Source organism: Simochromis diagramma, unplaced genomic scaffold (assembly GCF_900408965.1).
Source record: "Simochromis diagramma unplaced genomic scaffold, fSimDia1.1 OVJJ01000321.1, whole genome shotgun sequence".
In the NCBI taxonomy this organism is placed as follows: domain Eukaryota; kingdom Metazoa; phylum Chordata; class Actinopteri; order Cichliformes; family Cichlidae; genus Simochromis; species Simochromis diagramma.
The window spans coordinates 4,646,852-4,665,011 of record NW_024386772.1 but is presented as its reverse complement, the minus strand read 5'-3'; the positions used below and the strand labels follow the sequence as shown (position 1 = coordinate 4,665,011).

Genomic DNA, 18,160 nt, shown 5'->3' with positions numbered 1-18,160 from the left:
ATAAAAAGTTAACGTCAACCACGTTTATTGTTAAAAGTCAAGTTTGAGTTTTGCAACACATTGCTTTGCCCTCACTTTCAAATATACATGCAGACAAAACAAGCACCAATAAAACATTCATTTTTGACATGAGTTAATACCCAGAGTAAGTTCAAGCAAATACATACGTCTATGCTTTGATGGTTAAACTAACACGTTAATCTTAACCTCTGTGCAACAGAACAGTTGCCTGAAACATGAAATGTAGTTTACACTGTAACACAAGCAGAGCTAAGAAATGTGTTTACATGCTGTTAATTTAATTGACCCTCCGGGTAAACGCAAAACCTTCCATCTGGTGCAGAAGACTAACCGAGTCAGCTGTGAGGACCGCTGTGCGCCATTATGGCCTCACTGAGCATATGGGCCGCATCAAGCAGCCCTGTTCTCACACGAGGTAGAGTGTCCCCTCTGAATATTTAGTAGCAGCTTCAAACCAATTTGTTTTGTGAGACTCTTTAGGCTACAAACACAGACTCTCTGACCTCAACACTAGCATGAGGAAGTGAGAGTCCTGTTTCGTTTTAGCTCCAGGGGGCTTGTAATGTAAGAGTACAATCTGTAAACAGGTGTAGGTGTGTGTGTGTGTGTGTGTGTGTGTGTGTGTGTGTGAGAGAGAGAGAGACAAATAGGCAATCAGTGCAGTGCAAGAGTTTGTGCATATCTAAAGAACAAAAGCGTGAGAGATGTCAAAAGAGGCAGGATGGCTGCTGGTTTGTAACCTGGGTCTGAGAACAGCCACTCCTTTTAGTATTATATACATAGGGGCCATAACAAAAACTAATCTTGTCCCATCTGCTCAGAGAGTTTCTCATATGAACATCTTCCCGCCAAATCCTCCACTGTCAGAAGTCCCAGTCATCTACTTCCAGGTGGCTGAGACCGGACTCCAGACTGGCAAGTCCAGAAGGTGAGTCCTGAGGCTGGGAGCTTTCAAAGCTGGTGATAGGCGACACGGGCCGCAACAGCTCAGGTAGGGCCTCTGAAGGTCGCCGTTTGATCTAAGAAAACAAAAAGATTTAGAGAAAAAAAAACTGAAACACGACCAATTCATATCTTATTTACCAAATTTAAATGTTCTAACTCTCCCACAATTGTCTAACACTTTAAATACTATATACTGATACATGTACACAAGTGAAAATGTTATAATTAATTCGATATCTTGCACACCTGTTTGAAGAAGGGATGGCCAACAAGACTGGTTGCAGATGGTCTGAAGAAATGCAATTGGGAAAACAGTTAGTGTCCCAGTCATAACACATTCCTAAAAGCAGTTGCAGTGCATTTATCGCATATATACTTTAAATATGCAGGGAGAGTTTCCCCAACCTTTTTTCTGGGTCTCGCTGTAGACACAGCTCAACGAAGGCGTGGAACTGTGGGGAGAACGTCCGGTTGTATGGGTGTCCTCCTGACGATGACGAGGGTTCACCGTTGGAGTGTCGGACTCCTCCCGGTCCCGGACCCTCACAGATCCCAGAGTCAGCACCAGAACGGGAAGGCTTCATGGACAGCTCCTCTGGTGGTATAGTTGTGGTATCCAGCAAGCATGGCACTGTCCCGTTTAGCTTCTCCAGTAGCATCTGTGGAAATGAGCTAGTATTAGTTTAACCCAATGACCTTCTTGCACACCTTAGAGTTTGTGGTTTTAGTGTTCAGCTTTGCCCCCAATCTTCAGTTTAGATCAAAATGAAAATAACACCAATATTGTTGTTTACCATTAAATTACTTTCTACAGTCAAAATGTAACATAGGAGACTATTTAGGGCGTTGACACATCTCTGCTTACCTGTGTAGCTGGCATGTCTTTGAAGGGAACGTGTCCATTGGCTAGTTCACAGGCTGTGATGCCGAGGCTGTAGATGTCTGATCGAGAGTCATAGCCCTGGAGATTCTTCAAAAAAAAAAATCAAATAGAAACTGTCAGTTTCATCTGTACATCTCTTCTCATTTTCGTTGTGCGTGTAGCATGAAAACTATAGTTCTGCAGCCTCTAACATTGACCGCAGAACAGCATTCACAGTGTTGAAAAATGTAGTACCTGTTGCAACACTTCGGGACTAAGCCACGGCAGCACGTTAACGCTATACTGGGGGAAGTCGTGGACCACTTTGGCCCTTTGGCCATGTCGAATGAGGCTAAAGATGCTCCGCAGACCTGACATGCACACTTGTCCATCTGCAGAGATCAAAACGTGGCTGGCCTTCACACTCCTGCATAACCAAAACATTTAAGATAATCAATATCGTATCAGGTGTGAATGATTGTATTTTAATGACAGGGTAATATACCATTAAACCACATGCTTGTCTTACCGGTGCACATATCCCATATGATGGATGTATTCAAGAGCTTTGAGCATGCCTAGCAAAATGTATGCTATAGTCAGCTCACTCATACCATCTGTAAAATGTGTGCAGATGAGATCTCTGGCTGACCCTGCAAGATTCAAAAACAGATGATCGTGATTAGAAAGCTCTCCGACATTAGCAGAGGCCGCTTCATGAATTGTTAACATAAATTTAGTTGCATAACGTATGAAAAACAGCAATAAGGTAAGAAATTGGATTTCTTACCATAAGCCATGAAAGGTGTGATGACCCACAATTCATTTTCAGCTATAAAGACGCTCTTGTATGGTAGAATACTGGGGTGGTGAAACAACTTTGACACATGTAGTTCACCCTGTGAGACAGAAAGGAAACTACATCTTATTATGTCAGAACGAAAGATGGGGAGGAGAAGATTACATAAAATGCAATAGACTACGAGGCTGGCAAACAGATAAATTCTCAATAAAGCACTAAAATGAAATATGGGGAGGAGGGTGACATAAGAGTCAAGTCATGCACACTGAAGGCATTGAGCGATTCAAACCTGCAGGTAGGTAACCATGTCATTAGTGCATGACTCCAAGTCAATCCTTCGGATGGCCACATGCTCCCCAGTGGGTCTATATCGAGCCAGGTTAACAGTCATTAAATTGTCCAAGCCCCGACCTACAAGACAATATTCAAATCACTGAGACAAAGTCATCCTCCAGTTCTGTTTGTTTGAATATTTATGTTGTTGTATGTTGTTAAATGCTAAACACACACAACTTAACAATACTTTTTATTTACAATCCAAATACTACCTTTAATAGTAAAAAAACCCCCAAAACAACACATTTAGCTACACTTAAAACAATTCATTACATTCATCTTTAGTTTAAAAGGAAGGAAAAACCACCAGGACTCTAAACTACTGATATAGTAGCAGATCCAGCTCATGAGCTATCATAATTCACAGGAAGGTGACCACGGTGTGTGTACATTTGATTAAATTCTGATCAATACTGAAAAAAAGAGCAGTGATAAAAATTTTAAATGAACAGTTGATAGACTTATTGCTATAGAAAAACCTTATTGTTCCTTTGACCACTTGTTTATATATAACTATTTTTAAGTTGAGTGTTCTTTACTCAAGCATCAATACATTTTGTTTAACAAATGTCCAGAAATAACAAGAACGACATTAATGAAGGTCACCCAAAGCTACTACCTTAACTATATGGAGGCCAGCTGTGCTTAAAAGGTGCATTAGGAGTCAGGAAAAACCCTAGGTGATCTAGTTTTATGAAGAAAAAAAAAAAAACATCACAAGAAACTGTTCTTTAGCCAGTGCAGGCAAAACAAATCTGTTACTGCCAACAAAAACTGAATTAAGTTGAGGAATGTCTTTGATTTTACTTACCAATAACAGCAAGGAGCTCATAAGAGCTGCTGTCAGGAAGGAAACTGCCCATAGTGTCTCGACGAGGGAACGAGGTCAGACTCTCCTGACTGTCCTCATTGGCCTGGAGGAGAAAAGGAAACAGTGAACGAAGATCAGTTCTGGCATGAACCTCAGTGGTTATAGCACTGAACCAAAAGGGTTTGTGAGTGACAGCTGGAGACTTAGTCTTATGTGTGATAGCTGTTAGAAGATCACTAGAGAGGAGACTCTCTATGTTAGCATGACCCACAGCACTAGTGGAATTAGAGAAAATTAGCAACACAAACTGGGCAAATTATAAATCTAATCATTAAAATAATGACCAGAGCTCCACTTAATCAGAATACCTCAATAATTCCTCAATAATATGCAATTTTAATTGCTCCAGAGAATTACAGTGCATCAGTTGTATATGGTTACTCCTCTGAACAACACAGTGTAAAAACATGGATGTAGCTTCCAGGCCAATTGTGAAGGGTCTTAATCCCTATCTCATAGGTGTCAAACTCTGGCCCGCGGGCCAAATTTGGCCCGCAGCCTAATTACATTTGGCCCGCGAAGCCATACCAAAATACTATTAGAGATGGCCTACTGGTATTATACAGCTAATATATATATTGTTTAGTATTAAGCTTTGCTTGTTCCATATTCAGTTTTCCAGCAAAACTTATTTGAGTCCATAAGAAAAGATTCATTCTTATATCTGGAGGAAGATTTTTTTTTCAATAAATATTAATGTTAGCCCGCGACTTTGTTCCAGTTTTGAATTTTGGCCCACTGTGTATTTGAGTTTGACACCCCTGCCCTATCTGAAAGCCATGTGTGAACGCTCGTGTGCTAACAACTTGTCAATTACAAGTCACGAACCGATAAGCAAGCAGTTTCAAAGTCAGATCTGCCCCTCTCCATTACATCTGATTGCATTTTTTTGTTTGTTTGTTTGTTTGTTTTGCAACCAAGACGCTAATAGTGTAAATGCTCATTTCAAAGCCTCGGAACGAGACTTCATGGTAACTGTGCCATCTTTTAAACCATCTATGCTATGAACTAATTCTCCAATAACAAAAACAGAAGTTAAGCTTAAAACCTTTTACATAACATGTAGAGAACAGCTTATATTTTTGAAAGTGAGGACTCCTGAATTCCATCAGTTTACTTCTGTTAAAATGATGGAAATGGACAGACTGCAGTCAAGCTGTGGAGGCAAATGGCAGCAAGATGTATGAATATTTGGACTGTCTCCATGGTGACCAGCAGTAAGAGACAGGCAAAATTAGAACAGCACCCTTCTTTGATCATAATTGACTCTTACAGGCTGGAGATGGCTTCAAGATCAAGATCAGGAACACACAACTCCGAAAATATCCTCACAGATAAAACTAAGAGTTGTTTCTTGTGTAAACCAAGCCACAAGAAATTATCTTTATGTAGTTTAAATTAAATACACATTAAAACTGGCATGACAGCAAAGTCAAACATGCTTTGGTAGCCATCGCTTAAGGGAGTGTCGGCAAATGTCATCTAATCACATGGGGTACACTAGACGCTGCCACTGTGATCAGATTTAGAAAGGGTTACCATGCATTGCAAAAGCTCAACACATGGAACTCCATCCATTAACAAACTGCAGGGACACACGGTCGCAGACATCAAAGTGTGACACTTTCAGCTCACCACCAACTCAACATAGGGGCCGTCACCTCACACAGGAAGTGTGAAAACATACAATATCTTTTTAATGTTACTCAAGACTTTTAGTACGGCTACAAAAACCCATCAAAATCCAAAACAGCAGCTGCCTGAAGGCCAAAATGTAAACAGCAGCACACCAAAGGACTCAGACTATTTCAAATGAATTCATCTCTTTCAGGTATGCTTGTCTATAAACCACAAAACAGAAGCCCTTGTGAGTGAGGTGAAAAGGGCTTTCTATGCTACAAGCATGTACAGTGTGTGTCATGAACTGCAAAGTCATGCATATATAAATGTGCAAAGCCTTGAGGGGGTAGTGGATTCTGCTTATTCTGTGTGCGCACATACATATACATGCATGCACGCACATACACAAAAGGCACATGGGGTGATGCAGTGGCAGGAGTACCACACTTACTTTCCTGTGAGAGACTCCCTGAGCTTGCTCTGGGGTAGAAAAACCACATCAATGACATAAAAACATGTACACAAACAAAACAAGAGAAGGATCTGTGTTTAGAGAAGCTTTTGAACTGGTTAACACAGCCTCTGGAAGTAAGGGTTTGCTGCATGACCCAAAATTTGATAAATGAGCTTTGCTGGTTTCACATGATTTGTCTAATTCAGCATCTTTGTCCTTTTGGTGACCACCCACACAGAATGATCTGTTTTAAAGGCTTCATTCGTTCTTAAAAAACACAAATTTAAAAAATAAAACAATCTCACTAAACCCATCAGGCTCTTCCCAGATGTTATTTTAACCATCATGAACACAGCCAAAACAGAAATTAAATACTTGATCCAAATGCAGCTCTGAGCAATGATCTGCATGCATTGAAATGAAAATGAGACAAATACTGTACAACTTCTTATTAAAAACAAACACTCGACAAAAATAACAAGAATATCACAATTATAATACTAATTATTGAGGAGTCTGACAGCCCAAAGATGAGCTTTGCATTCACAGGATTTTCAGAAAACTTGACCTCTGACCCTAAGGTCTAGGTCCCACAGATATGAACTTCTTCAAGATTTTTTTGGTAGCTATACATATGGTGTCAATTTGAAAATTGTACGTCGCTTTGTTCTTCAGTTATTGCATTTACAAAATGTGTCGACATCACCCACCTGGCAGGGTGACAACAATACCCCATCAGCCCTTTATGGCTGAGGGGTAAAAACTATATAGAATATCAGAAACAAGAGTTAACAAATCATTACAACTCTAAACACATTAGCAAAGCAACTCTGTTGCCAATATCAAGATTTTATTTTATTTTTTTTAAAGTTGCATAAATGTTCCTTGTATGTACGTGGAACTATTCCAAATCTAACCTTAAATAAGTTGCTCAGAGTTAAATGACTTGTCAGCTGGGAAGAAGTAAGACAAAGTGAGAGTCACAGACATCCCTTGCTAAGGCTGTGTAATGAGTTTAACACTAGACTCCTTGGAGCCCAATTAACTGAGACACCATACTATGTAGGCTTTACAACAATATGGATGTTTCTTCAGTAACCAATTACATTAAATTATGTATGTGACATTGTAGCGCCATGAACCCTGCAAAACCTGGAGCACCCTCATTGCAACAGTCCCTCTACACCTCACTAAAGAGTTTCTTGTAGCCTTAAGGTGCAGTCATTAATGAATTAATGCATGAACTGCAGTCACTGAAGGTGGGGACTAAGAAATAGCTGCAGATTGTCCATTTACCTTAACTCTATGTCTCAGACCTCAGATCAGTTTTTATCAATGCTTGCATACTTTTCTGTCAGCTGAGCACTGCAAAACAATTACGCCAAACTAATGGCTGTGGACCTTTTGCACAGTTCAGTCACATGCATGCCTTTCTTGTTTTTTCGCTTTATTTCCGCCCTGTTTTCAGACTCAGAGTTGCACCAATGCTGAAACCTCGTGAATTTTTTTTTATTTTTTTCCCCCAGATCAGGAATCTAAGGGAACCAAAATAATCAAGACAAAAGCATTTTAATTCCCATCCTTGTTTTAATACTATTGTACCCTCTTCCTATTTAAATAAATAAATCTCCCTCTCACCCCCGAGGCATGGTATGTGTATGTGCTCCTCAAACTCGGGTCCTCTACTAGAGGCCTGGGACTCTGAGGGTTCTGCCTCTTAGCCATTCCTAGGACTGCACTATTTTTTTTTTTAATTTTTAGGTATGTTTTATCTTTGTTTGTAACCACATGTTTAAATGATCTGGATTCTTTTCATTGTTTCACATATGTATCTACTGTGTATTCCATTTTTAATGACCATTTATGTTAATGGTGTACAGTACATGTGGTCAGCTGCAACTTAATTCATTAAAAGGATAAAGTCGCATTTAATTACTTGTGAAATAAAATATTTAATAGTCAAAAATAAGCACTTTTAATACCAAATACAACTTCAGAAGAAGCATGACAAATACGTGGCAAGCCCACATGACATCAGTTGTGAGTGCCATCCTGTGATAATGTTCCTTTGTAAAATGAAACAATAAGTTAAGAACGCTGCTGACAGATGATTAGGGGATGGAAAGCTTTCATAATTGTGAAATTCACAGCAAAGTAAATACTCAACTGGAGCAAAGCTTCAGTGAAAACTGAAAGTTGTTTTCTGTTGGTGCTGTTGAATGGTCAGTGGTTTGTGAAAGGTGAACCCTATGGTTCAAAATTAATTTGGCTTTGAGTCTCACCTCCAAACAACTCCAAATCCCGCAGGCTCTCCACACTCAATTTCTCAGATACCCAACGCTGACATACACAGAGAGTTAATGGAAAAAAGGAGAGAAATGCAAGCAAGAATAAGGAAAGGTTACACATAAATATAGGCACATTTAATGTTGCTGAATAAAGTTGGTTAATTTAGTAAGGTGCAGCTGTAGAAGTTTCTTTAATATTGTGCAAGAGAAAGTTGTGCAAAGCTCTGTTTCAAACACATTTAGCAATTGTGTCCAGTCTTGTATATCGATAAGTAGTGCTGGATCGAAAGGCAAAGTGTTTCTTTGCTGTGTGAACTTTAGAAACATGAATACACTAATGATGAATCCCTTAAAGGGATTAATCCTTCTCTTGGTACAGTGGCAATCTTCAGTGGGCATAATGAATAAAAGCATACAATTAGACATAAGGCATGGTCTGGCTTAAGAATCAATCCTCATGATACCAGCCCTGCAAGACAATACAAGAATTTAGAAGAATTTGACCAAATACTTACAAGAAAAGACATCGATCCTCTCAAGTGTGTTACATTTGATGCCGAAAACAGATAAAGGGAATAACTGTGGAAACAAGAAAGAAAGAAAAAAAATGTATGTAGCGGTCTAGCCTCACTCAGTTGTAGTAGTGGTTAATTAAATTAAATATAATCAATACATGTTACAATTATTTCACAGAATAAATGTGAAATTTAACACGAGTTGTAGACAATAACATGTCTAATGCTTTGGTACGTCGCCAAACAAGCAAAACCAGTCTTTCCTCGTTTTCATTTCGCTTACAAGTTATCGCTTACTAAACCTTGTATAGAAAAATAAAACAACCAGCTAAATGACCTGTAGAAGTAACTATTGGTTTGACAGATGACATCTCTTTTCTTGTCATTTTAAGCCTAGAAGCGGTCGGAGTTTACGTTTCAGTATTGATGATGGCTACGCAAACAGATTTGCTGAGCGACTGTCAGCAACAACAAAAAAGGAGAAGAAGGAGAAGCGTGAATAAAGCGAAAGAAAATAAAGAAATCATTCACTAGTACCACAATAATATTATTGTTATTATTGAGGGGGTACTCGCTAATGTTGCTATGATGGAGGACACAGGGTGGCATAGTTAGCTAAAACGGCGACATTAACCTGTTTTAGTCAGAAACGCCATTATTTTAACACCTCGATAACTCACCCGTATAATGCTCGGAGCAGAAATGCCTTGTTGGTGTGATACTGTCTTAGACTAACTTATTTGGCGCACCATCCTCTCCGGCAGGATGTTTTTGATAGCTCTCTACTAAGCTTTATGGGTTGCGCGCCGTGTCGCCAGCGAATGACGAAACGCGCAAAAAGAAACCTCGCGCACACGGTTGACGCAAGCACCGTGGGGGACTAGTGAAAACAGAGGCGCTTTTATTGGAATAAGAAACAGGTAAATAAATACTCCCTACCGTTTAGCACTACAAAGGATCGATGCTTTCGGCTAATGAAAAAAAATGAAGCTCTGTGCTGCGCTTGGCTGTGAAAGGGCCTCGTTCACGGCAAAGTTTCGATCCTAACGTCGCACACCTCCTCGGCCTTACTGCGGCCTTGAGCTAACGCTAACATTTGGTGCAGATAAATCATGTCCAAGTGCTGTTATTGTCCAACTGCTACGACGCAAACAACCTCTCGAAGCTAGCAGGGCAATCAAAATGTATTGTGTTTACTTTTATCTTCGTATTTAGCGTATGCGGTAAGCTTTAGGAACCGTAACGTCGATGCTTTGCTGTTGCTTTTTAACAAATATGCATACCGCCAATAGACAGCAGTTTCTGTAGTACCGTCATAGATATCAATAAAGGCGTTTCATGAATTTTGTGTATTTATCATAGTAGTCGTATTGACGTGAATAGTCGTAGATGCTCGTCTGCGCATGTGTTGTTCAGCTAAAGTTGCTTTCCGCAGTAGGGGATGTAATGTACTTACAATCCGTATTATTTGTTAGTAAACTCGTCATTATCCACCGAAATGCCCTTGTTAGAAGTGGACGCTATTGACCATGTGACCGACTAAAGAGAGAGGTGTCCATAATGCTGAGTCAGATTGTGCTGAGGGCACCTTTAATAAAGAGCCACGAAGTATAGAAAAGGTCAGATGGAGCTGCACTTTGTCTTTCTGAATCAAGAAAAAGTGTATGATAGGATTCTAAGAGAGGAACTGTGTTATTGCATGAGGCAGTGGGGACTGGGAGAGAAGCATGTAAGCGTGGTGCAGGACATGTGTGAGGACAGACAGTGGTGAGGTATGAAGTAGGTGTGACAGATGGGTTCACTGTGGGGGTAGGATTACATCAAGGATCGGCTCTGAGCCCCTTATTGTTTGCAGTGGAGGTGGACACATTGAAAGATGAGGTCAGGTTGGAGTCTTCGTGGATTATGGTGTTCGTAGATGACGTTGTGATTTGTAGTGAGAATAGTGAGCTGGAGGAAGAGAACTGGTGAGAGTTATGGTCTGGAGAGAATAGGAATGGAGGGCAGTATAACCAAGACAGATTACATGTGCACAAATTAGAGGGAGACAGGTGTAACAGTGAAAGGTAGTCAAGGTGGATGAGTTTAAATACCTGGGGTCAACCATCCAAAGCAACGGACAGTGGAGACAGGGTGGAGACAGGGTGGAGACAGGAGCCTGAGCTGAGTTGAACATGATCAGGTTTTAGTTGGGATGGACAAAATTAGAAGTGAGTACATCAGACGAACAGCTCAGGCCAGCAACACTAAAGAGGCAAGTTTGAGATGGTTTTTAAAAACTGAGCTGCCTGTAAGGAGGAAGAGAGGAGGATCACAGAGGTTGGTGGATGTAGTGAAGCAGGGTTGGTGTGACAAAGGAGAAAGAAGAACTGAAAGAAGAACTATTTTTTAACTTTAAATTGGGAAGTGTAACAGGGCTGGTTTAAGATTTTAGAGACTTCTCTAAGAGCTCTTTTTTTTAAAATTCTTTTCAGAACAGCCATGAACTGGAACAAAGGTGGTCCTGGTGTGAAGCGAGGTTTTGGCTTTGGGGGGTTTTCACTCGCAGGAAAAAAAGAAGAGCCTCGCCTTCCTCAACAATCACACACATCATTTGGAGGCCCAGGATCTGGAAGTGGTGGATATGGGAAGAACCAGCAGCTCCCATCATTCTACAAAATAGGGACCAAAAGAGCTAATTTTGATGAGGAAAATGCGTGAGTATTACATATCTCACATATGTACAGTAATAGAAATATTAATTTCAGCCCTTGATAGCAGCACATGCTGGGATTGTGAGTAAATGCATACGCTGCATATGTCCTCTTTTCAATTAGATATTTTGAAGATGATGAAGAGGAGTCCAGCAGTAACGTGGATCTGCCTTACATCCCAGCTGAAAACTCACCCACACGGCAACAGATGCAGTCAGGTGGTGGCTCAGACAGCGAAGATGACCCTTTGGATGCTTTCATGGCCGAAGTTGAGGTGAGTAGAATTTTACAGATAAGCAGAGACTCAAACTAAACTAAATTCTGCCTTTAACAGATTTATTTTATTTTTATTTTTCAGAACCAAGCAGCTAAAGACATGAAGAAACTCGAGGAAAAGGAGAAGGAGAAAAAGTCAGCCAAGTAAGACTCTATATTTGCTTGTTTTTATGCTTAATTTAGGTGTTAGGCATTAAATAAAATAATTTCAACAGGAAAAAAGAAATTGCCCACAATTGGATCAGAATTTCATTTAATTTTAAATGTGGCTTAAGTTGCCAAAAGCTGTTAAACTTTACTCAAACCTTATCATTCAAATTTCTCCAAGAAAAAAATGTAAATAAAAATAAAAATCCAACAGTACCTTTGCTAAATAAAAAAAAAAAGAAAGATATTGTGAGGTAAGCAGATTGATCGTACTCATAGTGGGATGTGGGCTGTCTTTGGTGTACGAACGAGCCGCAGGGAAGTTTTTTTTTCTCCGCTTGTCATTTCAGGGGTATTCGTGATGACATTGAAGAAGAAGATGAGCAAGTGAGTGAGCCCTCCAAAGTTTTTAATCCTCTACTTTGCTGGTCAGAGAGGTCTACCCTCTCTAATGTTATAAAGCCTCATGTCTTCCCTTTTTTTTGACCAGGTTGCATATAGGATCAATATTTTTAAATGCATTTCATTCTTGTTTTTAAATTGTTGAGTATTCTTTAACCCATATGTTAAGCTTGTGCTATAAAGCTGAAAGTCTCATTTGTCACTTCATCCTGGAGGCTGTAGTAAGGCTGTACTAGCTCACTTTTTCACCTGAAATGATTTAATCTCTGCAGGAAGCTTACTTCCGCTACATGGCAGAGAATCCCACCGCCGGGCTGACACAGGAAGAGGAGGAGGAAAACATTGATTATGACAGTGATGGGAATCCAATTCCCTCTACAACCAAGAAAATTATCATGCCACTTCCTCCTATTGACCACTCAGAGGTAAAGTTCATAATTCTCACTGAAAACACACAATTGTTTGGGGGGGTTGTTGTTGTTTTTGTATTTCTCACATATGATAACTATTTGATTGTACATTTTGCTGCCTTTTTTGCAATTTTTCATAGATTGATTATCCACCCTTTGAGAAAAACTTTTACGAAGAGCATGAGGAACTCAGCAGCTTGACTGGAACTCAGGTGCTGGAGTTGAGGCATAAACTGAACTTACGAGTAAGTCTGTTATTCATTTTTTGTACCTGAGAAGGGATAGGGATGTAGTTTAAGCTTTCTTTTCTAGTCTTATTTTCTTTATCACCGATATTACTAGCAACATGGATCGCGAAATAAAGATTAAGTTATTTGTTGCTCATTGTTTTGTTCTTTCTCAGGTATCTGGTGCTGCCCCTCCAAAACCTTGTACCAGCTTTGCCCACTTTAATTTCGATGAGCAACTAATGCACCAAATTCGGAAGTCTGAATATACTCAGCCCACACCAATTCAGTGTCAGGTATGTTGTAATTTAATGTTTTGATATTCACATGGGTGAAAATTTAATAAGTTGTTATTAATGGGGAATAAATTTGGATTTTAGGGTGTCCCCATTGCGCTGTCAGGACGTGATATGATAGGTATTGCAAAAACGGGCAGCGGCAAAACTGCAGCTTTTATCTGGCCAATGCTGGTTCATATCATGGACCAAAAGGAACTGGAGCCTGGGGAAGGACCCATCGCAGTCATCGTGTGCCCTACCAGAGAGCTTTGTCAGCAGGTAAGAGAAGGTTGGAGTATAAAGGGTATATTTGAAATTACAATGTTAAAAGCGTTGGCTCAGTATGGTGTGTAACTGTTAATATTTACTAGATCCATGCAGAATGTAAGCGCTTTGGGAAAGCCTACTCATTGCGTTCAGTGGCTGTATATGGAGGAGGCAGCATGTGGGAGCAAGCCAAGGCTTTGCAGGACGGTGCAGAGATTGTTGTGTGCACTCCAGTAAGAACCTTTTTTCATTTCTCCTGGTTAAAGGATGAAGCATTTGCTGCACTGTTGCAAAATAAGCATTAAGTTCACTGCACGTGTGTGTTTGCACAGGGTCGTCTGATAGACCACGTTAAAAAGAAGGCCACGTCTCTGCAGAGAGTAACATACCTGGTGTTTGATGAGGCTGATCGAATGTTTGATATGGGCTTTGGTGGGTTATCATGGTCACTGCTCTAGGAAAGATGTTGTGCTTTTATTCTTTCTAATTTACAGTATGTTGAAATCATTTTTTGTTTTCTTTCTTTTTGCTTTAGAATATCAGGTTAGATCCATTGCCAGCCACGTTCGCCCAGACAGACAGAGTAAGTGATATGATTCATTATTTTTTTTTAATGCAAATACTGGAACTACTGAGAATTTATATATTAATATTGATTCATTAATTTCTTCTCAGCTCTTCTGTTTAGTGCTACATTTCGGAAGAAGATAGAGCGGCTTGCTAGAGACATTTTGGTTGATCCCATTCGTGTCGTGCAGGGAGACATTGGAGAGGTAAATATAGCTTTTAATGTTAATGCTTCTTAAATGTTCACAGGGTGGTGAAGTACATAGAATTCAACTTTTCCTAACTTTAGATTTTTAAAACGTAGTTTCATGTCTACTCAAATGTTCTGCTGCAAAATAGACAAAGTTTTGTAAGACATTTTTGTCTTTGAAGCTCTGTATTAAAAAGTACATAACATGTTTTTTTAGGCTTTCATTAAAATGCAAACAAAAAAAAGCCCTGACACTGCTTTTATTTTAATCCTCTCTAAAAAGGCCAATGAGGATGTGACTCAGGTAGTGGAAATGCTGGTCAGTGGGTCTGATAAATGGGGCTGGCTGACTCGCCGGCTGGTCGAATTCACCTCCACAGGATCGGTCCTCATTTTTGTCACCAAGAAGGCCAACTGTGAGGAGCTAGCTACTAACCTGACTCAAGAGGGCTACAGCCTGGGCCTCCTGCATGGTGATATGGACCAGAGCGAGAGGAACAAGGTCATCAGTGATTTCAAGAAGAAGAACTTGCCCGTTCTGGTGGCCACTGATGTAGCTGGTGTGTACACGATGTAGTTCTGATTGACACTAAGGTTTCCTTGTTCCCTTTTCTTTACGTTTTCATCACTTTCTGTAGCAACTTAATTTTCTTCAAGCTGAGAAACACATGCATGTATGAATGGAATTGTAATCTTCTAACATTTCCTTGCTCCCTTTTTTCCTCTTACTAGCTCGTGGTCTGGACATCCCATCAATTCGTACGGTGGTGAACTACGACGTTGCACGAGACATCGACACACACACCCACAGGATCGGTAGAACGGGTCGTGCTGGAGAGAAAGGTGTGGCCTACACTCTCCTCACTAATAAAGACACATCATTTGCTGGGGACCTGGTGCGGAATCTGGAGGGAGCTAATCAGGCTGTTTCCAAAGAACTGATGGACTTGGCCATGCAGGTTAGATAAATCACTGATTCACAAATAATATTTATCTGGACTAAATGCATCACTTTATTAATTGATTTTTTTTTTTGTAAACTTAGCTCAATTTGCATTGTTTTGGGTTTTTTTCCCAGAATCCCTGGTTCAGGAAGTCACGATTCAAGGGTGGCAAAGGAAAGAAACTGAATATTGGTGGAGGTGGTCTTGGTTACAGAGAGAGACCCGGCCTTGGGGCTGAAAGTTCTGTAAGTTAAAACCTAATGATTGTAATCATTAATGCACACTGTAAATTAATTAGCAAAATGCCCATAATAACAGATAATGACTTATAACTGTTTTCTTTACAGGATCGTAGCAGCACTAGTAGCTTGTTGTCTTCCACTAGTAGCTATGAAGGCTACAGCAAACCAACTACTGGGGCAATGGGGGATCGCATGTCTGCAATGAAACAAGCCTTCCAGGTACTCAATAATTCAGTTTTTCTGCCATTCTCCTTTATGGTCTATAATTATTCCTACCTAGAGAGATTTCAAATGCACGTTTACGACGTAGTATTAGGGCCACATTAAGAAAAAAAATATTATTGATCATTTTGAGAATAAAATAAAAGTTGAAAATCGAATTAGAGAAAAAATTCAAAATGTGGAGATTACATTTGTTGTTTCGAGACAAATTCCCACGGCTGCTGTATCCTCAGAGTTACTGAAATCGTACTTCAGACTCAGCTTAAGTGACAAGGAAAGAAATGATTTCTCTTTTAGCACATAAACACAGTGTGGTGATAAGAACGACGGTGAAAAGAAGATTCAGAAGCTGCATTTGGTCAAACAGAAAAACCACACAAACTTGGAAGAGTGCATTTGTACAAAATGGAAGGGCTGGTAATGGACAGAGGCAAGATTATCGATGGTTCCACCCTCGTTCAATAAAGAGGATGTATGTTATATCTACACAAGGCATTTTGTAGAGGGTATAGCAGCCGTGACAGTTTGCCTTAAACCGACAGCAGTAATCTGCACGATTCAACTTTTAACTCAAATTAGTATTTCGACTTTTTTCTCAAAATGATCAATAATATTTGTTTTTCCTCAGTGTGGCCCTAATACTCCTTTGTTAGACTTACCTCCATGTATTATGTATAAAGATTTCTGTAACTCCTCAGTGCTTAATGCAGTATTTTTTGTTTAGCCGCTTAAATCAAAGCTGAAAAGCAGTTCAGTTGCATCTTGATGAGTTCATCTTAAACTTACTGTGTACGCTTACTTTGGACATTCTTTGTTAGAAAGGAATAAATGCCTTAGGTTTAAGATAGTTAGTCATTCATAATGTCTCTTTTTCCTCTAGGCTCAATATAAGAGCCACTTTGTAGCTGCATCCAGCGGCCCCCCAAAGCTCAGTGCCAAGTCTAGTGGCTCCTCAGGATGGACCAGTGCCGGCAGCCTGAGCTCTGTGCCAACAGAATCTGCCAATGGCTCAGAACGGTCTCACAGTGCTACCTTGTCCATGGTGGGTTTCACCAGTGCTGGCTCCCTGAGCTCAGTGGCCCCCACCAGTCAAACCAGTTCACTCCAGAGCTACACTCCACCTGCACCTCCGTCACAGAGAGAGAGCTCACGTGATAGACACGGGGACGACCGGGGGCGTCACGGTGACAGTCAACACCGCCATAGCGACAGGAACGATCGATACAGCAGCGAGGATCGCTACGGAGACCGGGATCGTCACGGGGATAGAGATAGAGATCGTGACCGCCACGGCGACCGTGATCGCCACAGCAGCAGCCGCCACAGTGACAGTCGTAACGGAGATGGAAGCAAGAGGGACAGAGATGATCGGAGGAGTGATAGGGATGGGGGAGACAGGGGGAGTGGAGATGGGAGGGACAGAGGAAGCGATAGCTTTGCTGTCCCTGAACCACCTAAACGTAGAAAGAGCAGATGGGACAACTAAAGAGAACATAAACACATTAATCGATCTTTATGTGCACCCAACTGCTCCATAACAGGCTTGTCTGTATAGGCAGATAGCAGAGCATATCAGAGGCTGACACAAGCACAGAACCGTAGGGGATATTTTATAGATTTCGATTAGATAGGAAGTGTACCAAACCTCCTATCAGGCTGGTTAGGACATCATGGTTTGGAGTTTAACAGTTTGGTCAGATCAGCATAAGCGGCTCCGAGACAGCTACTGTACATATACCATCTAAGACTGTTGTTATTGTAAGTCAAGTCAAGCAATACAGCTGTAATAAATCCTCCTGTCCATTAAAAACAATCAAATTAGGATGTGTTATCGTTGTTTGTCTCACTGGCCTCATGCTTTTGGCTTGCAAACTTGATGCTTTATTTTCTCCAGTGGTTTTTTGCCAAGTGTGTTTGTATTTTTGCATTTTGTTAATCTACAAAGCAAACTGTTTGATTTCTGAAGGCGCACTGTGATGATTCACAGTCACTCGAGTACATGTCAAAACAAATATGTATAGTTCTTTTTGTGTCTTGTATTCAAGTTTTAGTGAAGTGCCTCTCTTTGGCATTTAGTCTGTATTCCAAAATGTTTTCAAGAAAATGCATTTGTTTGAGAGGAATTTCAAGTGTATATTGACATGGAAAATGAGAGGTTTTTGATTAAAAGGACTCCTTTGGCACATGCTTTTATATATTCATTTTTGGCTTTCATTACATAGTGATAGGGTCAGAAAGTTGGGATTGAGATGGGATGACATGATGCAAAGGGACTGGAGTGAAATGAAACCCAGCCTGCCACATTAAGAACTAAGCTCTTGTTGTATGGGCTGTTGCTTTAGCATCATGTGACATAAAAGGAGTTTTTACTGTTGATGTTAAAATCCAAAAAGGTGACATGAAAGATGGGAGTTGTATATTTCTCTAAAGTGGTTTAAATTCATTTAATTTAAACTTAAACAGTTCCTGGCAGCAAACAACCACAAAAAAGTGGTTTTGTCATTTCTCACTGTGGCCACTGGGGGGCATAAATGGTTGTGATACGCATCATTACACATAATCGTGGCGGTGTCAAACATAT

General features: G+C 40.3%; 2 protein-coding genes across 7 annotated transcripts; one reads left to right on the top strand and one right to left on the bottom strand.

Moving 5' to 3' along the window:
* Positions 1 to 8: 8 nt before the first annotated feature.
* Positions 9 to 9,675, bottom strand: strada (STE20 related adaptor alpha). 4 transcript variants are annotated; one of them, XM_040044260.1, is made up of 13 exons: positions 9,654 to 9,675; positions 8,715 to 8,778; positions 8,194 to 8,251; positions 5,909 to 5,937; positions 3,778 to 3,880; positions 2,920 to 3,041; positions 2,619 to 2,727; positions 2,358 to 2,481; positions 2,084 to 2,255; positions 1,832 to 1,936; positions 1,372 to 1,625; positions 1,213 to 1,255; positions 9 to 1,040 (listed from the first exon to the last, which is right to left on the bottom strand). In XM_040044260.1, the coding sequence occupies exons 2-13, from the start codon at positions 8,724 to 8,726 to the stop codon at positions 885 to 887; spliced, it is 1,287 nt and encodes a 428-aa protein (XP_039900194.1). In that variant the 5' UTR covers positions 8,727 to 8,778; positions 9,654 to 9,675; the 3' UTR covers positions 9 to 884. The 4 variants fall into 4 exon arrangements, with proteins under 4 accessions (XP_039900194.1, XP_039900185.1, XP_039900203.1 ...); XM_040044251.1 differs by lacking the exon at positions 9,654 to 9,675 and adding an exon at positions 9,395 to 9,515; XM_040044269.1 differs by lacking the exons at positions 5,909 to 5,937; positions 8,194 to 8,251; positions 9,654 to 9,675 and adding an exon at positions 9,395 to 9,515.
* Positions 9,512 to 17,767, top strand: ddx42 (DEAD (Asp-Glu-Ala-Asp) box helicase 42). Of its 3 annotated transcripts, none has more exons than XM_040044187.1 (18): positions 9,512 to 9,634; positions 11,189 to 11,410; positions 11,531 to 11,681; positions 11,766 to 11,827; positions 12,181 to 12,217; positions 12,505 to 12,657; positions 12,783 to 12,887; positions 13,046 to 13,165; positions 13,250 to 13,426; positions 13,519 to 13,647; positions 13,747 to 13,846; positions 13,950 to 13,997; positions 14,090 to 14,187; positions 14,455 to 14,731; positions 14,904 to 15,130; positions 15,250 to 15,360; positions 15,463 to 15,576; positions 16,460 to 17,766. In XM_040044187.1, exons 2-18 carry the CDS (start codon positions 11,196 to 11,198, stop codon positions 17,063 to 17,065), a joined length of 2,730 nt encoding a protein of 909 aa, XP_039900121.1. In that variant the 5' UTR covers positions 9,512 to 9,634; positions 11,189 to 11,195; the 3' UTR covers positions 17,066 to 17,766. The 3 variants fall into 3 exon arrangements, with proteins under 3 accessions (XP_039900121.1, XP_039900128.1, XP_039900134.1); XM_040044194.1 differs by having other exon boundaries at positions 9,561 to 9,634; positions 11,194 to 11,410; XM_040044200.1 differs by lacking the exons at positions 9,512 to 9,634; positions 11,189 to 11,410; positions 12,181 to 12,217 and having other exon boundaries at positions 11,650 to 11,681; positions 16,460 to 17,767.
* The last annotated feature ends 393 nt before the right edge of the window (positions 17,768 to 18,160 follow it).

Excerpts from the sequence above, each read along its gene's own strand:
- strada (XM_040044260.1), bottom strand. Across the intron at positions 1,626-1,831 it reads AAGACATGCCAGCTACACAG|ATGCTACTGGAGAAGCTAAA; the intron begins GTAAGCAGAGAT and ends TCATTTCCACAG. Across the intron at positions 1,041-1,212 it reads GCCATCCCTTCTTCAAACAG|ATCAAACGGCGACCTTCAGA; the intron begins GTGTGCAAGATA and ends TTGTTTTCTTAG.
- ddx42 (XM_040044187.1), top strand. The coding sequence starts at position 11,196 with ATGAACTGGAACAAAGGTGGTCCTGGTGTGAAGCGAGGTTTTGGCTTT. Across the intron at positions 11,682-11,765 it reads CTTTCATGGCCGAAGTTGAG|AACCAAGCAGCTAAAGACAT; the intron begins GTGAGTAGAATT and ends TTTATTTTTCAG. Across the intron at positions 15,361-15,462 it reads GCCTTGGGGCTGAAAGTTCT|GATCGTAGCAGCACTAGTAG; the intron begins GTAAGTTAAAAC and ends TTTTCTTTACAG.